Source organism: Urocitellus parryii, chromosome 3, assembly GCF_045843805.1.
Source record: "Urocitellus parryii isolate mUroPar1 chromosome 3, mUroPar1.hap1, whole genome shotgun sequence".
NCBI lineage: Eukaryota > Metazoa > Chordata > Mammalia > Rodentia > Sciuridae > Urocitellus > Urocitellus parryii.
Window position 1 is genome coordinate 135,532,334 of NC_135533.1, and position 16,465 is coordinate 135,548,798.

General features: G+C 35.8%; 1 protein-coding gene across 1 annotated transcript in view; it reads right to left on the minus strand.

Moving 5' to 3' along the window:
- The window catches only part of Kntc1 (kinetochore associated 1), an 80,267-nt gene that overhangs the window by 33,481 nt on the left and 30,321 nt on the right, over nucleotides 1-16,465 (minus strand). Inside the window, exons 20-36 of the mRNA XM_026402961.2 lie at nucleotides 15,680-15,791; nucleotides 14,651-14,794; nucleotides 14,124-14,180; nucleotides 13,931-14,032; nucleotides 12,096-12,215; nucleotides 11,859-12,002; nucleotides 10,369-10,467; nucleotides 9,715-9,818; nucleotides 9,471-9,570; nucleotides 8,659-8,793; nucleotides 7,161-7,280; nucleotides 6,135-6,207; nucleotides 4,985-5,052; nucleotides 1,930-2,210; nucleotides 1,381-1,553; nucleotides 921-1,018; nucleotides 177-315 (exon numbers count right to left, since the gene is read on the minus strand). Of these exons, the coding sequence (XP_026258746.2) occupies nucleotides 177-315; nucleotides 921-1,018; nucleotides 1,381-1,553; nucleotides 1,930-2,210; nucleotides 4,985-5,052; nucleotides 6,135-6,207; nucleotides 7,161-7,280; nucleotides 8,659-8,793; nucleotides 9,471-9,570; nucleotides 9,715-9,818; nucleotides 10,369-10,467; nucleotides 11,859-12,002; nucleotides 12,096-12,215; nucleotides 13,931-14,032; nucleotides 14,124-14,180; nucleotides 14,651-14,794; nucleotides 15,680-15,791 (2,069 nt within the window). The remainder of the gene's footprint in view (nucleotides 1-176; nucleotides 316-920; nucleotides 1,019-1,380; nucleotides 1,554-1,929; nucleotides 2,211-4,984; nucleotides 5,053-6,134; nucleotides 6,208-7,160; nucleotides 7,281-8,658; nucleotides 8,794-9,470; nucleotides 9,571-9,714; nucleotides 9,819-10,368; nucleotides 10,468-11,858; nucleotides 12,003-12,095; nucleotides 12,216-13,930; nucleotides 14,033-14,123; nucleotides 14,181-14,650; nucleotides 14,795-15,679; nucleotides 15,792-16,465) is intronic.

Consider the following 16,465-nt stretch of genomic DNA (forward strand, 5'->3'; position numbering starts at 1 on the left):
TAATTTATGTGAATTCAATCATACAGTATGCATTCTTTTATATCTGCCTCTTTTTTCTCAACATTATGCCTGTGAGATTCATGTACATTACTGTATATAGTTCTAATTTCAAACCTCTAGTTTAAATTTGCATGAAGCAGAAATACATAGAAAATAACACTACAAGTGAAATTTACCAGCAAGAGGCACAAGTGATGAAATCAACTCATAAATAATTGGTAGCACCATCTGTGACTCCAGAACAATTCCATCTTCATTGAAGAAGTCACTGTAAGACCACTCTTCATACGGATCCTTATGAGTTCCAAAGGAAGCCTAAATACCAAACCATAAGAAAAGACAGAACTATGTATGCTGCAAAACATATTTATCATAACCAACTAGCATGCAGAATCAGGTGTTTTATAGCCAAGCAGTGTTGATGGATAAATACAACTGTGTACACTGGCACTCTATATACACAGTTCCAGAGCTATGGATTCAACCAACTTTAAAGCAAAATATTCAGAAAAATAAAATTGTGTCTGTGCTGAACATGTACAGACATTTTTTTTTTTTTTTTTGGTTTTTACCCCCTAAGCAATATAGCAGAGCAAAGATAGATACACTCTTTGTTTCTTCTGGGCTATGGCATATAAAAATTTCATTTTAAATTAAACATCTAACAGAAGAATAATATCTAGAGAGGCCTCATTTGAGGTCCAATGTTTCAAAAAATAGTGTAAATTAACACCAATAAATGGCTGGAAAAGAGAAGGGGCTTCACGCCTATAAGTAGGTTTTCAGTGTATAATAAGAAAATGTAAGAGACGCAGTATTACGCAGTATTTTTGTAAACTATGCAAGTCAAATGATACAAAGTGGCACATATGGGTTGGCAGGGATTTTGTTTAAGGAAAAAAAATTTTAAAGTGATTTACTTTCATTAGGATTCCATAGTCATCCATGTGGCACTGTCTGGAAAGCTCCACGGCTATTAATGTGTATTTACACAGCTCTAAAGCATCTAGTAAAAAATCTGAAAAAGAATAGAGAAAAATCATAAGGCTCCCATTTTATATCTTTAAAACAACCATTTTATAATTGCCACTCAGAATTCTAAGGTTTCCACACAGCTATAACTACTCTAAATGCAGTATGAGTTAGTATGAGTTTTTTCCTTAAGTCAAGTACTGTCAATAGTCAGAAATGATATTGTTGATATTTTGAAGTATTTTAAAATTATAATTCCTAAAAGAGAATCAATCATAGTTGTCACTTTGGAAGGAAGAACTACTATCTCTTGCCTAGTTACTGGAATGCCCAAACATACAGAGAAGGCATTTAGTAGACAAGTGTGCAAGGAACCAGAGAGTACAGTACTATTATCAGTGTTGTCACCTGGACTGCAGATGGTGGCAGCTTGGCATGCTAGATCGTGTATCTCAGAAGGGAGATTCAGTCCTACGGGTGCTCTCATTGGGATGTCATTAGCCAACATCTGACAAAGCTTCTGACACGTCAGGAACAGAAGCCTCCCTGTGTTGGCATTGCAGTGATGCTTAAACAGGTCTCTGGAGGAAAGGAAGTGTGGATGGTTAGAACACTCATATCACAAGCAAATGCATCGGCCTTTCTTGCATTAGCATATAAGCTGTTACTGACACATAAATGTCTTTAAAATGTTTTCATGGCATATAGTGAACCTCATTTTTCAAATTATTTTAAAAACTATTAAATGTCAAAGGGCACAACACCTAAATTCAATGGTTATGTTATATAACTTGCCAGTATTTGTTACATTCCTTCTATGCTACTATATTCTGGCACAGAGGCCACAAATGGGCTCTCAGGGTAAGAAACCAAAAGTTGCTTTTGAGAAAAAAGGTGTCACTGGTCCTGCACTTGTTACTTTTAGACAAGTGGGGAAGTCAGGGGTCCAGACGTCACCTGCATTTGTTCAGCGCTGTCCTGACATTCCCGTCTTTCAGGGCTCGCAAAGCCAGCTCTGCCTCCAGCTCTTGTGGGGACACCTGTAAGGCCAATGCCTGTCCATGAAGCTTTGATTTGGTGCTCAGGCCCGTCCCCTCAGCAGCAATGGGCTCTCTGGTGCCCCCGGGTTTGTGCCTGGCCTGAACAACTTCATGGGCTTTAATGCACTGTTCACGGAGATTTGCTACCACGGCACTGTTGCTATAATCTTCAAATGAAAGAAAGACCTCAAAGTTCTCCTGCAGAAAAAAGCAAGACAAAGTTCCAAGTCTGCTTAGTCTATCCTGTGTTCAGAATCATGATTATGTTTCAAACCTCTTCCTTGGAGACTACTCCCTTGTAAATTAAATTCTAAGTCTTTACATTTCAAGTTACAAAAGTAACTATCATATAAAGCTTGGAAAATAGGACAACATCACTATATCCTGGGGTTTCTGTTTTAGCAGTGCTGAATTTTGAGCCAGATAATTCTGTGTTGTAGGGAGCCCTGAAGAGAAAGAGGGAGGGTTTAAGTGTTAAGTTTGGACAAGTCTTCGCTATAGGTTTGAAGAAATCAGGTTTGTTCTTTTCTATGACTTCTGGTTGACTACAAACTCCAGACTAAGGATTTAGTTACCTGACTTAGTAAAAGTTCCACTGAAAGTTGCAAAGAGGTAGTAAGGGCAAATTATACCCTCTGTTTTGATGCCATACTTCAGAGCAAAACTAGGGTTTCCTAGTCTTTGCAATTCTTTAGGATGAATAACATTTTGTTGCACAAGGTTAAGGAACTGTCCTACGTGCAATACAGGAATATTTAGTTGCATTCCTGGCCTCTACCCACTACATGCCAGTAGCACTTCCCCACAATCATGATGGCTGAAAATCACTCCAACTTGCCAAATGTTCTACAGAACACAAAACTGCTCCCCCTGCATTGATAATAGCTTAACTTAATCAACACTGAACATTTCCTTTCACTAGCATTTTATGGCTATATTGCATAATTTCATTTATTACCTTTTCAAAATAACACTCAGTATTTTTTTTAACTTTCCCTGCCATTATCCTGTCTTTATACATATAATAATTATTCTTATTTTTGAACTCATGGTTTCAATATGTTGCCTACACTGGCCTTGAACTCCTGGGCTCAAGTGATTCTCCTGTCACAGCCTCCTTTATAGATGGGACTACAAGTAGGTACCACATGCCTGGCTGTAAATAATTTCAAATGGATGCTTCCTCCAAAAAAATACTAGTGATCTTTCCCTGAAAAGGATGAACCATGAGGAAATAAATGTACTCAGAAATCAATCTGAGAGCTTACTACTGATATTTACTGTAGATATGCTGTTGAAAACTCTATTCATTATATATCACAGTACCACCTGGATTAGAAATCAGAAATTTCTATGCTTGGAGAGCCATTGAAAACTTCTGGAAGGATACCCGAGAAACTGGTTGCTGTGGCTACAGTTATTGTGGGAAACAGAAGAGCTGGAGGGTCAGAGAGGAAAGAGACTTATTTTTACAGTGCTTGTATACTTGTCATATATATATATATTTTTTTTTTTTTTGAGGGTGGTCAAAGAATTCATTCTTTATTGCTTACAATCTGAAGTGGAGAGTTAATTTAAATAAGCTTATTATTTTTTTGTTGTGGTAAAATGAACATAATATGAAATCTACCACTTTAACCATTTTTCCTCTTAAAGTCTTTCAATCATGTACTGCGTGAATATATAAGTAAACAAAATGTAAATGACTGGTTTCTCTCCTTCTAATGTGCACCTTCTCTGGAAGCAATGTGGCTTCTGCATATCATCAACAGGCATTGGGAGTTTTATGGGATATGTATTTTTTTGAATATTTAAAACTCTAATTTTAACTGCTGAATGCTAGTGAGACAGTATGAAACAGAATAACAGTTTCATAACAGAAGTCATAATAACAATAACTGCACAATAACAGAAGTAAGGGTGCTGAGTCAGACAGCATGAGGAGCCATGAAAGGCAGCAGGGAATGAGTGTTAATCTGATGCAAGGTACTTGTGTTTTGCTAGGCTGGAGATGAGACCTAGGGCATCACAAAAGCTATGTAGATGCCCCACCAATGATCTTAGAATTGTTGAGTGTCTGAGTACTCCTCTGCAGAAGGAGGAAAACAGCCACCTCCACAGCCCATGTGCATATCACAGATACACAATAAATGTTCTATCAACGATAGCAGGATAAATACACATGACACATACCTCTAACTTTCAAATTTAAGAAGAACATAGAGAAGTTAACTTATGTTTACTACCCAGAAGCCTTTCACAAAGACAGCAATTAACACAGTAAGTCTCAAGCTTTTGGATCACAGGACTCCTTCATTATGCTCTTGGTTGGATAATTCCACTTGTGTTTAGTGAAAATTGGCAAATTTGTAGAGACAGAAAGTAGATCAAAGGGAGTGGGGGAATTGCAATTTAATGGCCACAGTTTCTGTGTGGAGTGACAAAAAGTAGACACATGTGAAGGTTACATAACACTGAACAAAATTAATGCTGAGCTACATACAGAAAAATAGTTAAAATGGACAATTTCATATGTATTTTACTAAAATTTAAGATTTAATAATGCAATAGGCCCCAAATCATGAATTATGCACTTTAAGTGGATGAAGTATGGTACATAAATTATATCTCAAAAAGTTGGTGAGCCAGGCACAGGGGGTGCACGCCTGTAATCCCAGCAGCTCAGGAGGCAGAAGGATCACGAGTTCAAAGCCAGCCTCAGCAACTGCAAGGCCCTAAGCAACTCAGCAAGACCCTGTCTCTAAATAAAACCTAAAAAGGACTGGGGATATGGCTTGGTGGTTAAGTGTCCTTGAGTTCAATCCCTGGTGTCAAAAAAACAAAAGTTGGTGAGAGAGAGAAAACTAGTATGTGAAGTATCTGACGGCTAGGACAGCACATTTTAAGCAGGCACTATTTTGAATACACTCATTGGTTGGGTAACACCATTCGGGGTAGTGCAACATGTGTACCTGTAGGCTGGCCACCATTTGAAATTGTTTCAAGATTTCTTCACATTCATCCTTCTTCTGCACATTGTCTGTAATTAAATTTTTAAAAGTTATAGCAGACACATACAAATTCCTATATACAATGGTTTGAATGTGTACTCAGAATTTCAGGTGTCTGTTAACAGTATTAGGAGGGGGCCTTTGTGAAGTGTCCAAGACCTCTGTCCTCATGAATGGATCACTGTTCATGGATTCATGGAGCAGCTCTGTGAGAAAAGCAATCTCTCTTCAGCACTTCCTCTAATTTGCTCAGTCTTACCATCTGACGCTCTCTGTCATAGCATGATGCAACAAGAAGGCTCTGATAAGATGTGAGCAGATACCAGCAACATGCTCTTGGACTCCAGAGCCTCCAAAATCATGAGCTAAGTAAGCTCCTAATCTTTATAAATTACCCAACCTCAGGAGTTTTGTTACAGTAATAGAAAGCAGACTATAATTGGCTTTGGTTCTCTTCTAAGTATATAGCATTTTTTTCAGATGCTAATATAATACAATTTAAGTGCAAAAAGAGATCTAATTTGAAATAAGAAATCTAATTACTCTTTCTGGAGGTAAAAAAGGGAAATTTAAGTGTTAAAAGAAAAATGGTCATTATTCTGAAATACATTATAGCTTCCCCCCCCCTTTTTTTTGTAGTTGTAGATGGACAGCATGCCTTATTTTGTTACTTTTTTTTTTTTTTTAATGTGGTGCTAAGGATCAAACCCAGTGCTTCACACATGCTAGGTAAGTGGTCTGCCACTGAGCTACAGCCCCAGCCCCCCAAGAGAGTTCTTTTCTTAACTGTTTTAAGTTTAGGATTAAGTAGGGTTTGTTACCCTGATCATAACCAACTAGATGTGAGAAAAATGAGCAATAGGTAAAAGTTACCAAAGAAATTCAGCCTAGCACTGAATAGCTTACTGAAGCATACAAATAAACACAGGGGTTTTAAATGCTTCTGTTCTTCCACTATTGATTAAAAAAATAATGAGACAGAAAGATTTATAATGATAAAAATGAGAAAGCTCATAAAGACAATAAGAAAGGAAATCTGAGGGTATGATGAGAGGTGTCATTGTGCCCCATCAAAACAAAACCAATATGAGGGAACAGAGGCAGATCCTACCTTTCTGAATGTCACAAAGTATTTTAAGAATATCCACTGATGTCTTTGCCACAGACATTCTCCAGGCCTTGTCCTAAAAAGAAAGATGCAAAATCAAATCTGTTTCCTTTTCTAACCACTTTGGTAGTACATATGCAAACAAACACATAAAACCATGGAATCGCAAGCTGGGGTGTACCTCAGTGGTGGAGCATTGCCTAGCATTCAAGAGACCCTGTGTTCTATACCCACAGTACTACAGAAAGAGAGGAAGGAAAAGTCCAGATGGTGGTATCAGACTTGTATTGAGTTGTGTTGTGTTGTGTTGAGGCTCTGCCACTTTGTAAAAATCTCAGAAAAGTCACCTATCTTAAAAGCCTAGTTTATGAATGTAACTTCTAAAGAGTTAACAATAGGGCCCAGTTCACAATGAAGTGGATTCTCTATTTACAATACTGAATCTAATGCCTACTACTAATAATAGCATAATGAAGATCAGGTGTTAAAAAACAAAACTCACTTCCCTAAGGTAAAAAATAATTGAATGGATGGCTGAGAGAAGCTGGCAGGCACCTACCCTTCAGGGTCTGAAAAATCAAACTACCCTGGATAAATTAGGTATTTAATTCCTCATCTCTAAGGAAGTGAACTGGCTCTTTCGACATCATTTCTAAGCCTCAATTATTTAAGATTATTTAGACTTACATTGATCTGCAGATGACATTATTGTTTGACAGTAATCATACCTTCACTGCACAAAATATTGTTTACATATCAAAGGACTGTGAAAAACTCTTCCTCTACAACAGCTGCTTCAGTGAATCCTTCTAATTTGCAGATCCTGGATTATTCATTGTGAGCCAAATTATCTGCTTAAAATAGGTGTATCTGGTTTTCTCCTATAAACCAAATTTACACAGGAACTTTTACCAGAGGCCACACTGGCAATGAAAAGAGAAGACCTTCCTGTTTGTGAGTCTACCTTTTGTATTCTCTTCAGATCATAACCACGGGGTTCACTTCTGCTTTGTTAAGTGAAAACCTCACCTCTTTAGAATCATCTGGCTCCTCTTGTAATGCCAGTCGTGCCCAGATGATGACTCTTTCTGCAGTTTTCTCAGCTTGGGCAGGAGGCAGAGACCGCAACAGGAGGAGACAGTCTTCACCCTATGAACAGTGTTAGAAGGGAAGAAAAACATCTGCTCCCTGCAAAGGGCAGCTCGGATTTACCTCTTTCTTTTCTATTTAAAAATGAAAATAAAGGGAAAAAGAAGAAAAACCTGATTTCACTTACCTAGCATGTATGAGGACCTGGATTTGATGCCAAAAATCAAAGAAAAAAAAAGTATTCTGAAAAGTAGATTATTGTTGAGCATTTTAAAAAGTCTGAAAGTTGCTAGGCATAGTACTGCACATCTATAATTCAAGCTACTCAGAAGACTGAGGCAGAAGGGTCATAAATTTGAGGCCAGTTTTAGCAACCTAGTGAGACCCTGCCTCAAAATAAAAAATAAAAAGAGCTGTAGAGATAGTTCAATGGTAGAGCACCCCTGGATTCAATTCCCAGCATTGAAAAACAAAAAATCTGAAAATTCTGCCTTGGATGATAGCAAACCATAAAGTAAAATTCAAATTCAATCCTAGGTACTGAAGACTATCATACTTCTTAATAATGCCTATGATAGGGGCTGGGGTTATAGCTTAGCAATAGAGCACTTGCCTCACACGTGTGAGGCACTGGGTTCGATCCTCAGCACTACATAAAAATAAAATAAAGTAAAAATATTGTGTCCATCTTTTTTTTTTTCTAAATTTTTTTTAGTTGTAGATGGACACAAGATCTTTATTTTATTTGTTTATTTTTGTGTGGTGCGGGGGATCAAACCCAGTGCCTCATGCATGCTAGGTAAGCGCTGTACCACTGAGCCACAGCCCCGTCCCTTGTGTCCATCTTCAGGAGAGAAAAAAAAAAAAAAAAGAATGCCTATGATTATAGAATTATATGAAAATAAAGACACTTAAAAATATAAAAGAGAAGATAGGCAAAGTGGCACACCTATAATCTCGGCAACTCAGGAGGCTGAAGCAGGAGACCACAAGTTTAAGGTTAGTCTCAGCAACTAGAGAGGCCCTAAGCAACTTTCCAAGACCCTATCTTAAAATAAAAATTTAAAAAAAAAATTTTTAAAGAAGGGCCAGAGGGCTTCCAAAGTGTGAGGGCCTGGTTCAATACCCAGCACTCAAAAAATCAAAAGATATAGAAAAAGAAAAGCCATGCCTTATTCTGAAATTGAAGGGTTCTATGATATATAAAAAAACATGTATCTAAGTTTTATTTAACCATCAGAGTATAAACATCCATTAGCTAATCACAAAATACTTTTAAAGAACTCACACATTAAAAAAGAAGCCATTCAAACAATCCTATGTTTTCATGTTATTACAACTTTATTTTGTGAAAATTAGTTCAGATAGTTTAGTCTCTATTTTTAAGGATTTTGTTAACAAAGAAGTCCTATGAAATGACTATATAAAACTTTCATACCTGTTCTCTATCAATCAGGTCAATAATCCTTAGACAGTAGATTTCATCATCAGAAATCCTATACGCTTGAGCCACCTTTAAAGCATCTTCTAAGGAAGATGGGACATCCTGCTTGAGAATGTATCTGACTACCCTCTGAAACAGAGATAATAAAAACAGAGATAATATACGATCTCTCGTAGAGAATACAGGAATCACCTACTTACGAGGGCAAAGTAGCCATAAAGTTAAAATAATATACCAAAACCTCAACACTCTCTCTCTCTTTTAATATTTTTAGTTGTAGATGAACACGACACCTTTTTTTTAAAGAGAGAGAGAGAGAGAGAGAGAGAGAGAGAGAGAGAGAGGGGAGAGAGAGAGAATTTTAATATTTTTTTTAAGTTTTTGGTGGACACAACATCTTTGTATGTGCTGCGAGTGCGCTACCGCTTGAGCCACATCCCCAGCCCTGAACATGACACCTTTATTTATTTATATATGGTGCTAAGGATTGAATCTAGTACCTCAGGCAAGCGCTCTACCACTGAGCTACAACTCCAGTCCACAAAACTTCAAAGCTTGATGACTAAAAAACTAAACTCCTATATGAAACATTAAAACACAATTTATACTCTAAATTTTGACTGTCTTTTTAATTTACTATCATTGTCCTTAAAACTCTAAACTAAATACTCTTATACCTATAGAGAAACGTAAAGGAGAATCTAACTATGTTAATCTCTTAGAATATAAAACCTTCATGAAATTTCCCATGTTGCTCTGGAAACAGGAAAATAAGGGGAAAAATGGTCTTTAACTAGCATACTCACCATTATTTCATTGTTTAAGAGATTCACCTCTCTTATCCCATAGCCTCGTAAAAGTTTCTTCATTTCCATTAGTTTGTAACTTTCCTGTAGTAACTTGACTCTAAAAATAAATGTACTGGTATTAACAGGAATTGTGCTTTTTATGAAATACTTTGGGGCCCAGTAAATAAAAAACATAAATGAATGTCAAATCAAGATGGGAGGTTTATCCAGGGTACAACACACACTGTTGGGCTGTCCTTACTTGGGATGGTCCATTTCCAGGTGTTGCTTCACCAGCTGCTCCACAGCTGCACTCCAGGGAACCACTGCTGCATACATTATCTTAAGCACAGCATCAAATATAAGCTACAGCAAGAACACATGTGGACAATGACAAGCCCTCAGAGGTACACTTCATGTAAATTAATGGCACTACATGCATCAACCAGAATATTTCACCTTCTGACTGTGAGAGCACATATTTTTTCCCATTTACACACATAAAGAGCAACCTTATTATATAGAAAAAATTCAGAAAAGTATTTTATCTGTTGAAAGTTATGTCTTTCTGCTGCCTCTGCAGTCTGTTTAAAAAATAATGTCTGATTTTATTCATACTGTATTTTGGATGGTAACAGTATTGCAAAGTCAAAATAAAGGCCAAGTATTACTTATAGTCACAGAAACCCTGAAAACAGATACACTCAATTATCCATGGCAAATCTCCTGAGCGGTGGAAATGAGAAAATTTTCACTTTTTATTTTCCATAATTAAAGAAAATAGAATTATGAGTGATTTTTATGTTCTTAAATTCTTTTTTCATACTAAACAAATAACATTTTTTCATACTAAACAAACACCACTTTTATGATCCAAAAAAAGCCTTGAGAAATCCAGTGGCCACTGTTTACTTACATCTGTGTCTGACAAACATCCTATCACTGCCATGGCCTTTGCTTCCCATGCTGTGTCAAAAAGCGAGGTGGACTTTGAGCTACATCTTTTCAGTAAATCCTAGGAAGGGATAAACATGCATGTTTATCAAAAATTAAAAACTCTCAGCTGGGTACAGGGGTGTGGGGCTTTAATCCCAGCTACTCAGAATGCTGAGGCAGGAGGAATGCAAGTTTGGGCCAGCTTGGGCAACTTAGCTATATTAAAATTAAAAATGGATGGGGATGTAGTTCTGTGGTAAAGCACCCCTAGGTTCAATCTCTAGTACCAATAAATAAAAATAAATAAATAAATAAAAGCTATCACTTAAAAAAAGAGTATACAAAGATAGATAAAAGGCCTTTATGGAAGCATAAAAGGAAAAAGAAACCCAAAATTCTAATTAGCCACAAATGTGGAACAATAGTAAAATATTACAAAATTATCAAAACTTTAGCTGTCAGTGGTATATAACAGAAAATTTAAAAAACATTCTTTTATAAATTAGAATTATTGGTGCATGGTAACTGCAGAAAATAATGGGTTTCTGTGTGACAGGAAGAAAGAAAACATCCTTTTTGGGGAGGGAGTGGTGGTGGCTGGGGATTGAACGGGGTTCTAGCCCTGAGGTATATCCACAGCCCTTTTTATGTTTTGAGACAGGGTCTGCAGAGTTAAGATGCCCAAACTAGCTCAAATTTTCAATCCTCCTATCTCAGTCTCCTTAGTTGCTGGGCAGAAGGAAACATTATTAAAGGATCTTCAAATTAGATCATTATAGTACATAATTGCTAGGCTACAAATATAGGTCAGAGTAGAGCACACACTTAGCATGTTCAAGGCCTTATGTTCAATTTCCAGGACCAAAACCACAAAAACAAAAACATAAAAAAAACCATTATATTTATTGAGATTATGCCCTATTATTTCACAATAGCCCTTTGGAGAAATTCCTATTATTTTGAGATTTTTTTTTTTAATTTAATTTTTTGAGATGAGGTCTCACTATCTTGCCCAGGGTACTCTCAAACTCATGGTCTCAAAATGATCCTCCCAACTCAGCCTCCCCAGCAGCTAGGACTACCAGCTACTGTGACTAGTTCATGTTATTCCCTTTCACTTAAGGCCCTCAGTCAGTAATAGAATTAATCCATGTTCTTAACTAATACAATATGCTCTTCGGTAACGCACATCTATATACCAGCATCTCAGGAGATTGGGACAGAAGGATTTCAAGTTTAAGGAGTGCCTGGGCAACTTGTTGAGATCCTGTCTCAAAATAAAAAATATAAAAGGGCTGGGACATGGTTCACAATTACATCCCCAGTACCACATACAACAAAAGCAATTGAAATAAAATGTGTCATAAGTCCCAATGGTAAAGCATGACATTCCTTAAAAAGTTCAACATTTAATACAATGATACACAGCACAGACCCCTTAAATAAGAGCAGATATAATGGAAATATTACCTCTATGTACAACAAGAGAAGTTCCTCCTCTTGCAAGTCATGTTCCTGCATGTAAACTCTTATACTCTTCTCTAAGACAGAGGGAATAAGTTCCGGGGCCAACACTCTGTCAAACATTCGGAATACTATGGTGGTTCCATTTTCCTGGATAGTAGACAAGAAAGATGGCATAAACGCAGAATCTAGCCATAACTGGATACAACAAACAAAACAGTGTGCATAAGCCTCAAATTTTACCTTCTCAAAATCAGAGAGGGACAATCTGCAGTTATATTTCCTATGCAACGTGATCAATTCTTGCAAGTTGTTTACCAACATACGTAACTGACCTACTTCCTCCGTGTTTTGATAGTCCTTCTAAAACAAAAGCATTTAAACTGTTACAGACACAGAGGTAAAATGTGAGACGGAAACAGTCAAACTTATTTCAAAGAAAATAATGATTATGTACGTAAGAGGAAACCTGTAGGTTTGAAGCAACTTATGCTTTAAATTTTGTAGAATTTTAACTGAAATCATCTAGTACACATTAACATAGATCAGAATTGGAAAGAAATTTAAAACAGAAAAATAGCAATATTGGTACACATTTTCTTTCAGAACCCAAATATAATTGGGTACACAAATATCATCCTGATGATACTCAATGACTTATATATATATATATATATATATATTATATAGATCATGACACAATACAAAGCTATAACATTTTCTAAAAAGCTACATGCAAGGAACAAGATTTTTTAAACTATTTATTTATTTTTTTGTAGATGGACACAATACTTTTATTTTATTCATCTATCTCCATGTGGTGCTGAGGATCGAACCTCACACATGCTGGGTAAGTGCTCTACCACTGAGATATTCCCCCAGCCCAGGAACAGATTTTTATTGATAAGAAGCAACTAACAGGGAAAAGATAAAGTAGTATTTTTTAGATCAAGACAAAAAAGTTCTTGTATGAAAAAAATATATTTCAAAGTGAATATCAACAGACTACTTGAGTGTTACAGAAAAAAAATATCTATTTTTAGAGAGCATAATCAGTAGATACAATTAATAGCACCTATATTAAAAAGTAGGAGGAAATTGATTATCTTGGGGTCATGAAATTTAAATATTATTATCTTTGTAACTGAAACTTAAGAAATAATGTGACTTCATAATATATATTTTAAAAGTCACATTTTTCTGGTACTAAAATACTTAATGCTTCAGAGGTGAGATTATATTATGTCTTTCTTACACATGAATTTATAAGCTAAATTATGGTACTTCTCACAAAATTTTAAAAATATAAGAATGTATATTTCTTCTCAATATAATAAATGCATTCTAGTTTTAGAAACCTCAAGGGGATAACAAATGAACTTTAAGAAATCCAGGAGCCAAACAATAAATTTACTTTATTTACCTCAAAAATAGTACCAACCTTCCTGATCTTAGCTCTCCCTCTAACAGTGCTTGTGCACACCCCCCCACACACGCATATATACTTGAATGTTGGGGATCAAAGCCAGGGCCTTGCACATGTTAGGCAAGGCACCTGAAGTTCACTGCTGAGACTGTTAGTTCCATAGTTTTCATAATTTAATCTTAAAAAAGAAAAAAAAATCAATGATATTTTAGCCATAATCCTGTTGGATTATCTAAGAAATGCAATCAGCTTACTAGTTGAAATCAAAGAGGCAGACCTGATTGTTGCAGTCTTTGAAAATGAAATCCTAATGCAGAAAATCCCAGTTATACTACTTAGTAGAATGTTTTTATATTGCTTTCTCTTTTGTTGGTTCAACACAGAAGCAATTTAGTGAGACCCTGTCTCAAGATAAAAAATAAAAAGGGCTGGGATGTGGGTCAGTGGTAAAGCACCCCTAGGTTCAATTCCTAGTTCCAATAAAAAAACAAAAAAAGGCATATAAAAACAGAAAAATTAAAGAAAACGGATAATATTTATGCTCTTTAATATTGGAAGGGTTTTGACAAAATTCATTTCTTTAACAAATTACAATATACATAAATGTATAATGGAGTATTTCATGACTAAAAATCCATTCTGTACATCATACCAAGGAAATCCAATGCCAGGAGGATGCCAATCCCAATTCATCTGTTTTTTCTGCTGTGAAAAACACCTCTGCAAGTTGAAATCCATTTTCTGGCCAGTTTGCCTTTAAAAAATATTATGGAGCATTAGGAACAGAGTTTATGCTATTGGGAATGTACAAAATGTTTTTTTCATGTTAATTGTACTGGTTTTACCTTATCAGTTAATTCAAGGTTCCTGGCTGCTTGTTCTAACCATTTTGCGAGAATTTTCTGAAACAGATATGTCATTTAAAAGTAAAATTCTCAATAGGTAATCAATAAAATAATGAAAATCCTCTATGTTCATCATTCCTAAATTATTATTTGTTAATTTATTTTTTGTAGCATTGGGAATCAAACCCAGGGCCTTATACATCCTAGGTAAGTGGCATACCATTGAATTATACCTCCGGCCCAAGGATAATCTTTTATTTTTTTTTTTTTAATATTTTTTTAATATTTATTTTTTAGTTCTCGGCGGACACAACATCTTTGTTGGTATGTGGTGTTGAGGATCGAACCCGGGCCGCACGCATGCCAGGCGAGCGTGCTACCGCTTGAGCCACATCCCCAGCCCCCCAAGGATAATCTTTTAAAAGAGATACTTAAAAGAACTAACTTGTGTTAACATGACTTCAAATACCTAATGAAAAAATAATAAAATTGAATCACGAGGAGTGGAAATACTGGAGGAAACTCACCTGTCCTTCAGGAACAGTCCTTCTCACAAAAGGGATCACATCATTTTTAAGCCATGGACAAAGTTTTTGCAAAGAGACTGGTGTGGAAATTGAGTTGAGCAAGTTCTCAAGCATCTTCACATCAAATCTGCTTTTGAAATTTGCCTAAATCATGCAGAGTGAGAATTAAGATTTAGCTTACAATTTTAACTGACAACTTCCCAAAAAGCAAAGACCATTTTAGGAAGTCATCTCAAGGAATATTTTATTGACTTAATATGAACATTATTTACTAGGTGATTTACTCTATGCAAATGATTCAAGTTAGGGGTCACAATCCCTTGAACTCTCATATCAGTGACTGCCAGATAGAAACCGGAACCAACAAAGGTGCTGCAGAGGAAAACATAGTTGGAGGTGACAGTACAAATACTAACAGATAATGTGTCCACAAACACTGAGATATTTTCTGAACCTAACATTAGATATTAATATTGGCCAACATTCAGGGATTTGGATGAATGATTTTTTAAAAATTAATTAATTGATTAAGGAATTAAAGAGATGGGGTCTCATCATGCTGCCTAGGCTGGCCCTAAATTCCTGAGCTCAGACAAGCCTCCTCTCTTAGGTTCTTAAATACATGGGACTACAGAGGCATGCGAGCGCACTTGGCCTTTCGATAAATACTTTTAACAGGCAACTCCTATACCACGATCTGAATTGCAGCAGGAACATCCTTTCTATCCTCATATCATTCAGAGCCCATCAATTAACCAGTTAATAAAATGTTGTCTAATAAACTAAGATTTGGAATCAATTAAATTCTGATGAGATAAAATCAGGTTCTATGATATCTTCATAGCACTTCCTCTGATTTAATATTGTCAGAGGATTATTTTCCCTAGGAAAGGTCACACCTTATCAATCTGAAAACTTTCTATTGCCCAGTTACATGTGTTGGTTGCCCTGTTAGCTTCCAACACTGAGTCAATAACCCATGTTAGAAACTGGAAAGCTATTAGGAAAATAAAACACAAAATGTATTACCTGATGTCGAAGCCAAAGATACTGTGCACAGACAAGGTTTCCTTCTCTTAGCTGTAAAAATATGTCTTTAAGATCATCTTCATTATTCAGAAATTCAATCCAAGAACTACCACTGGGAAGTTAAAGGGAAAAACACAGTTAACAGTTTATAAAATTAATCAAGGTTTTATCTTGTAAGTGGATATCCTCATAAAGCAAAAAATGAAAACAATTCCAAAGATTCCACATTGAAAAATAAGTCTCTTTCTTTCCAGATCTAAAGAATTTCTGTCATCTTCCCCAGAGGCTTAGCTTTCTGGTAGGGTTCCTCAGATAATCACTATATACATTAACAACTATTTTAACTCTTAAGTGAATAAATTTTTATATGCTATATGAACATTAAAATTATTATCATCTTGGTGCACATACTAAATCAGTATACATAAACAATTTTTCTTTAAGGACCACACAGCATTCCATGGCATGAATATACTATTATCTATTTCCCTAAGCTCCCAGAGTTGAATATTGAGATTATTTCCAGTCTTATAACTAATAATGATGCAATAACAATATAGTTCTGATTAAAATTCAGATATAGATGATAAATATTTCCTCGAGATGATATAATGACAAATAAAATCCCCCCAAAAGCTTGTCCCATGCTCAGATGATAAAAAGGAACAATTTTTGTTAAAGTCAGGAATAAAAAGATATCTATTAACTAATTATTTAGAAAGGTTCAGGTAATACCAGCCAATGAAACTGGGCAAGGAAAAAAGGAAATCAGAACTTATGAGGCAA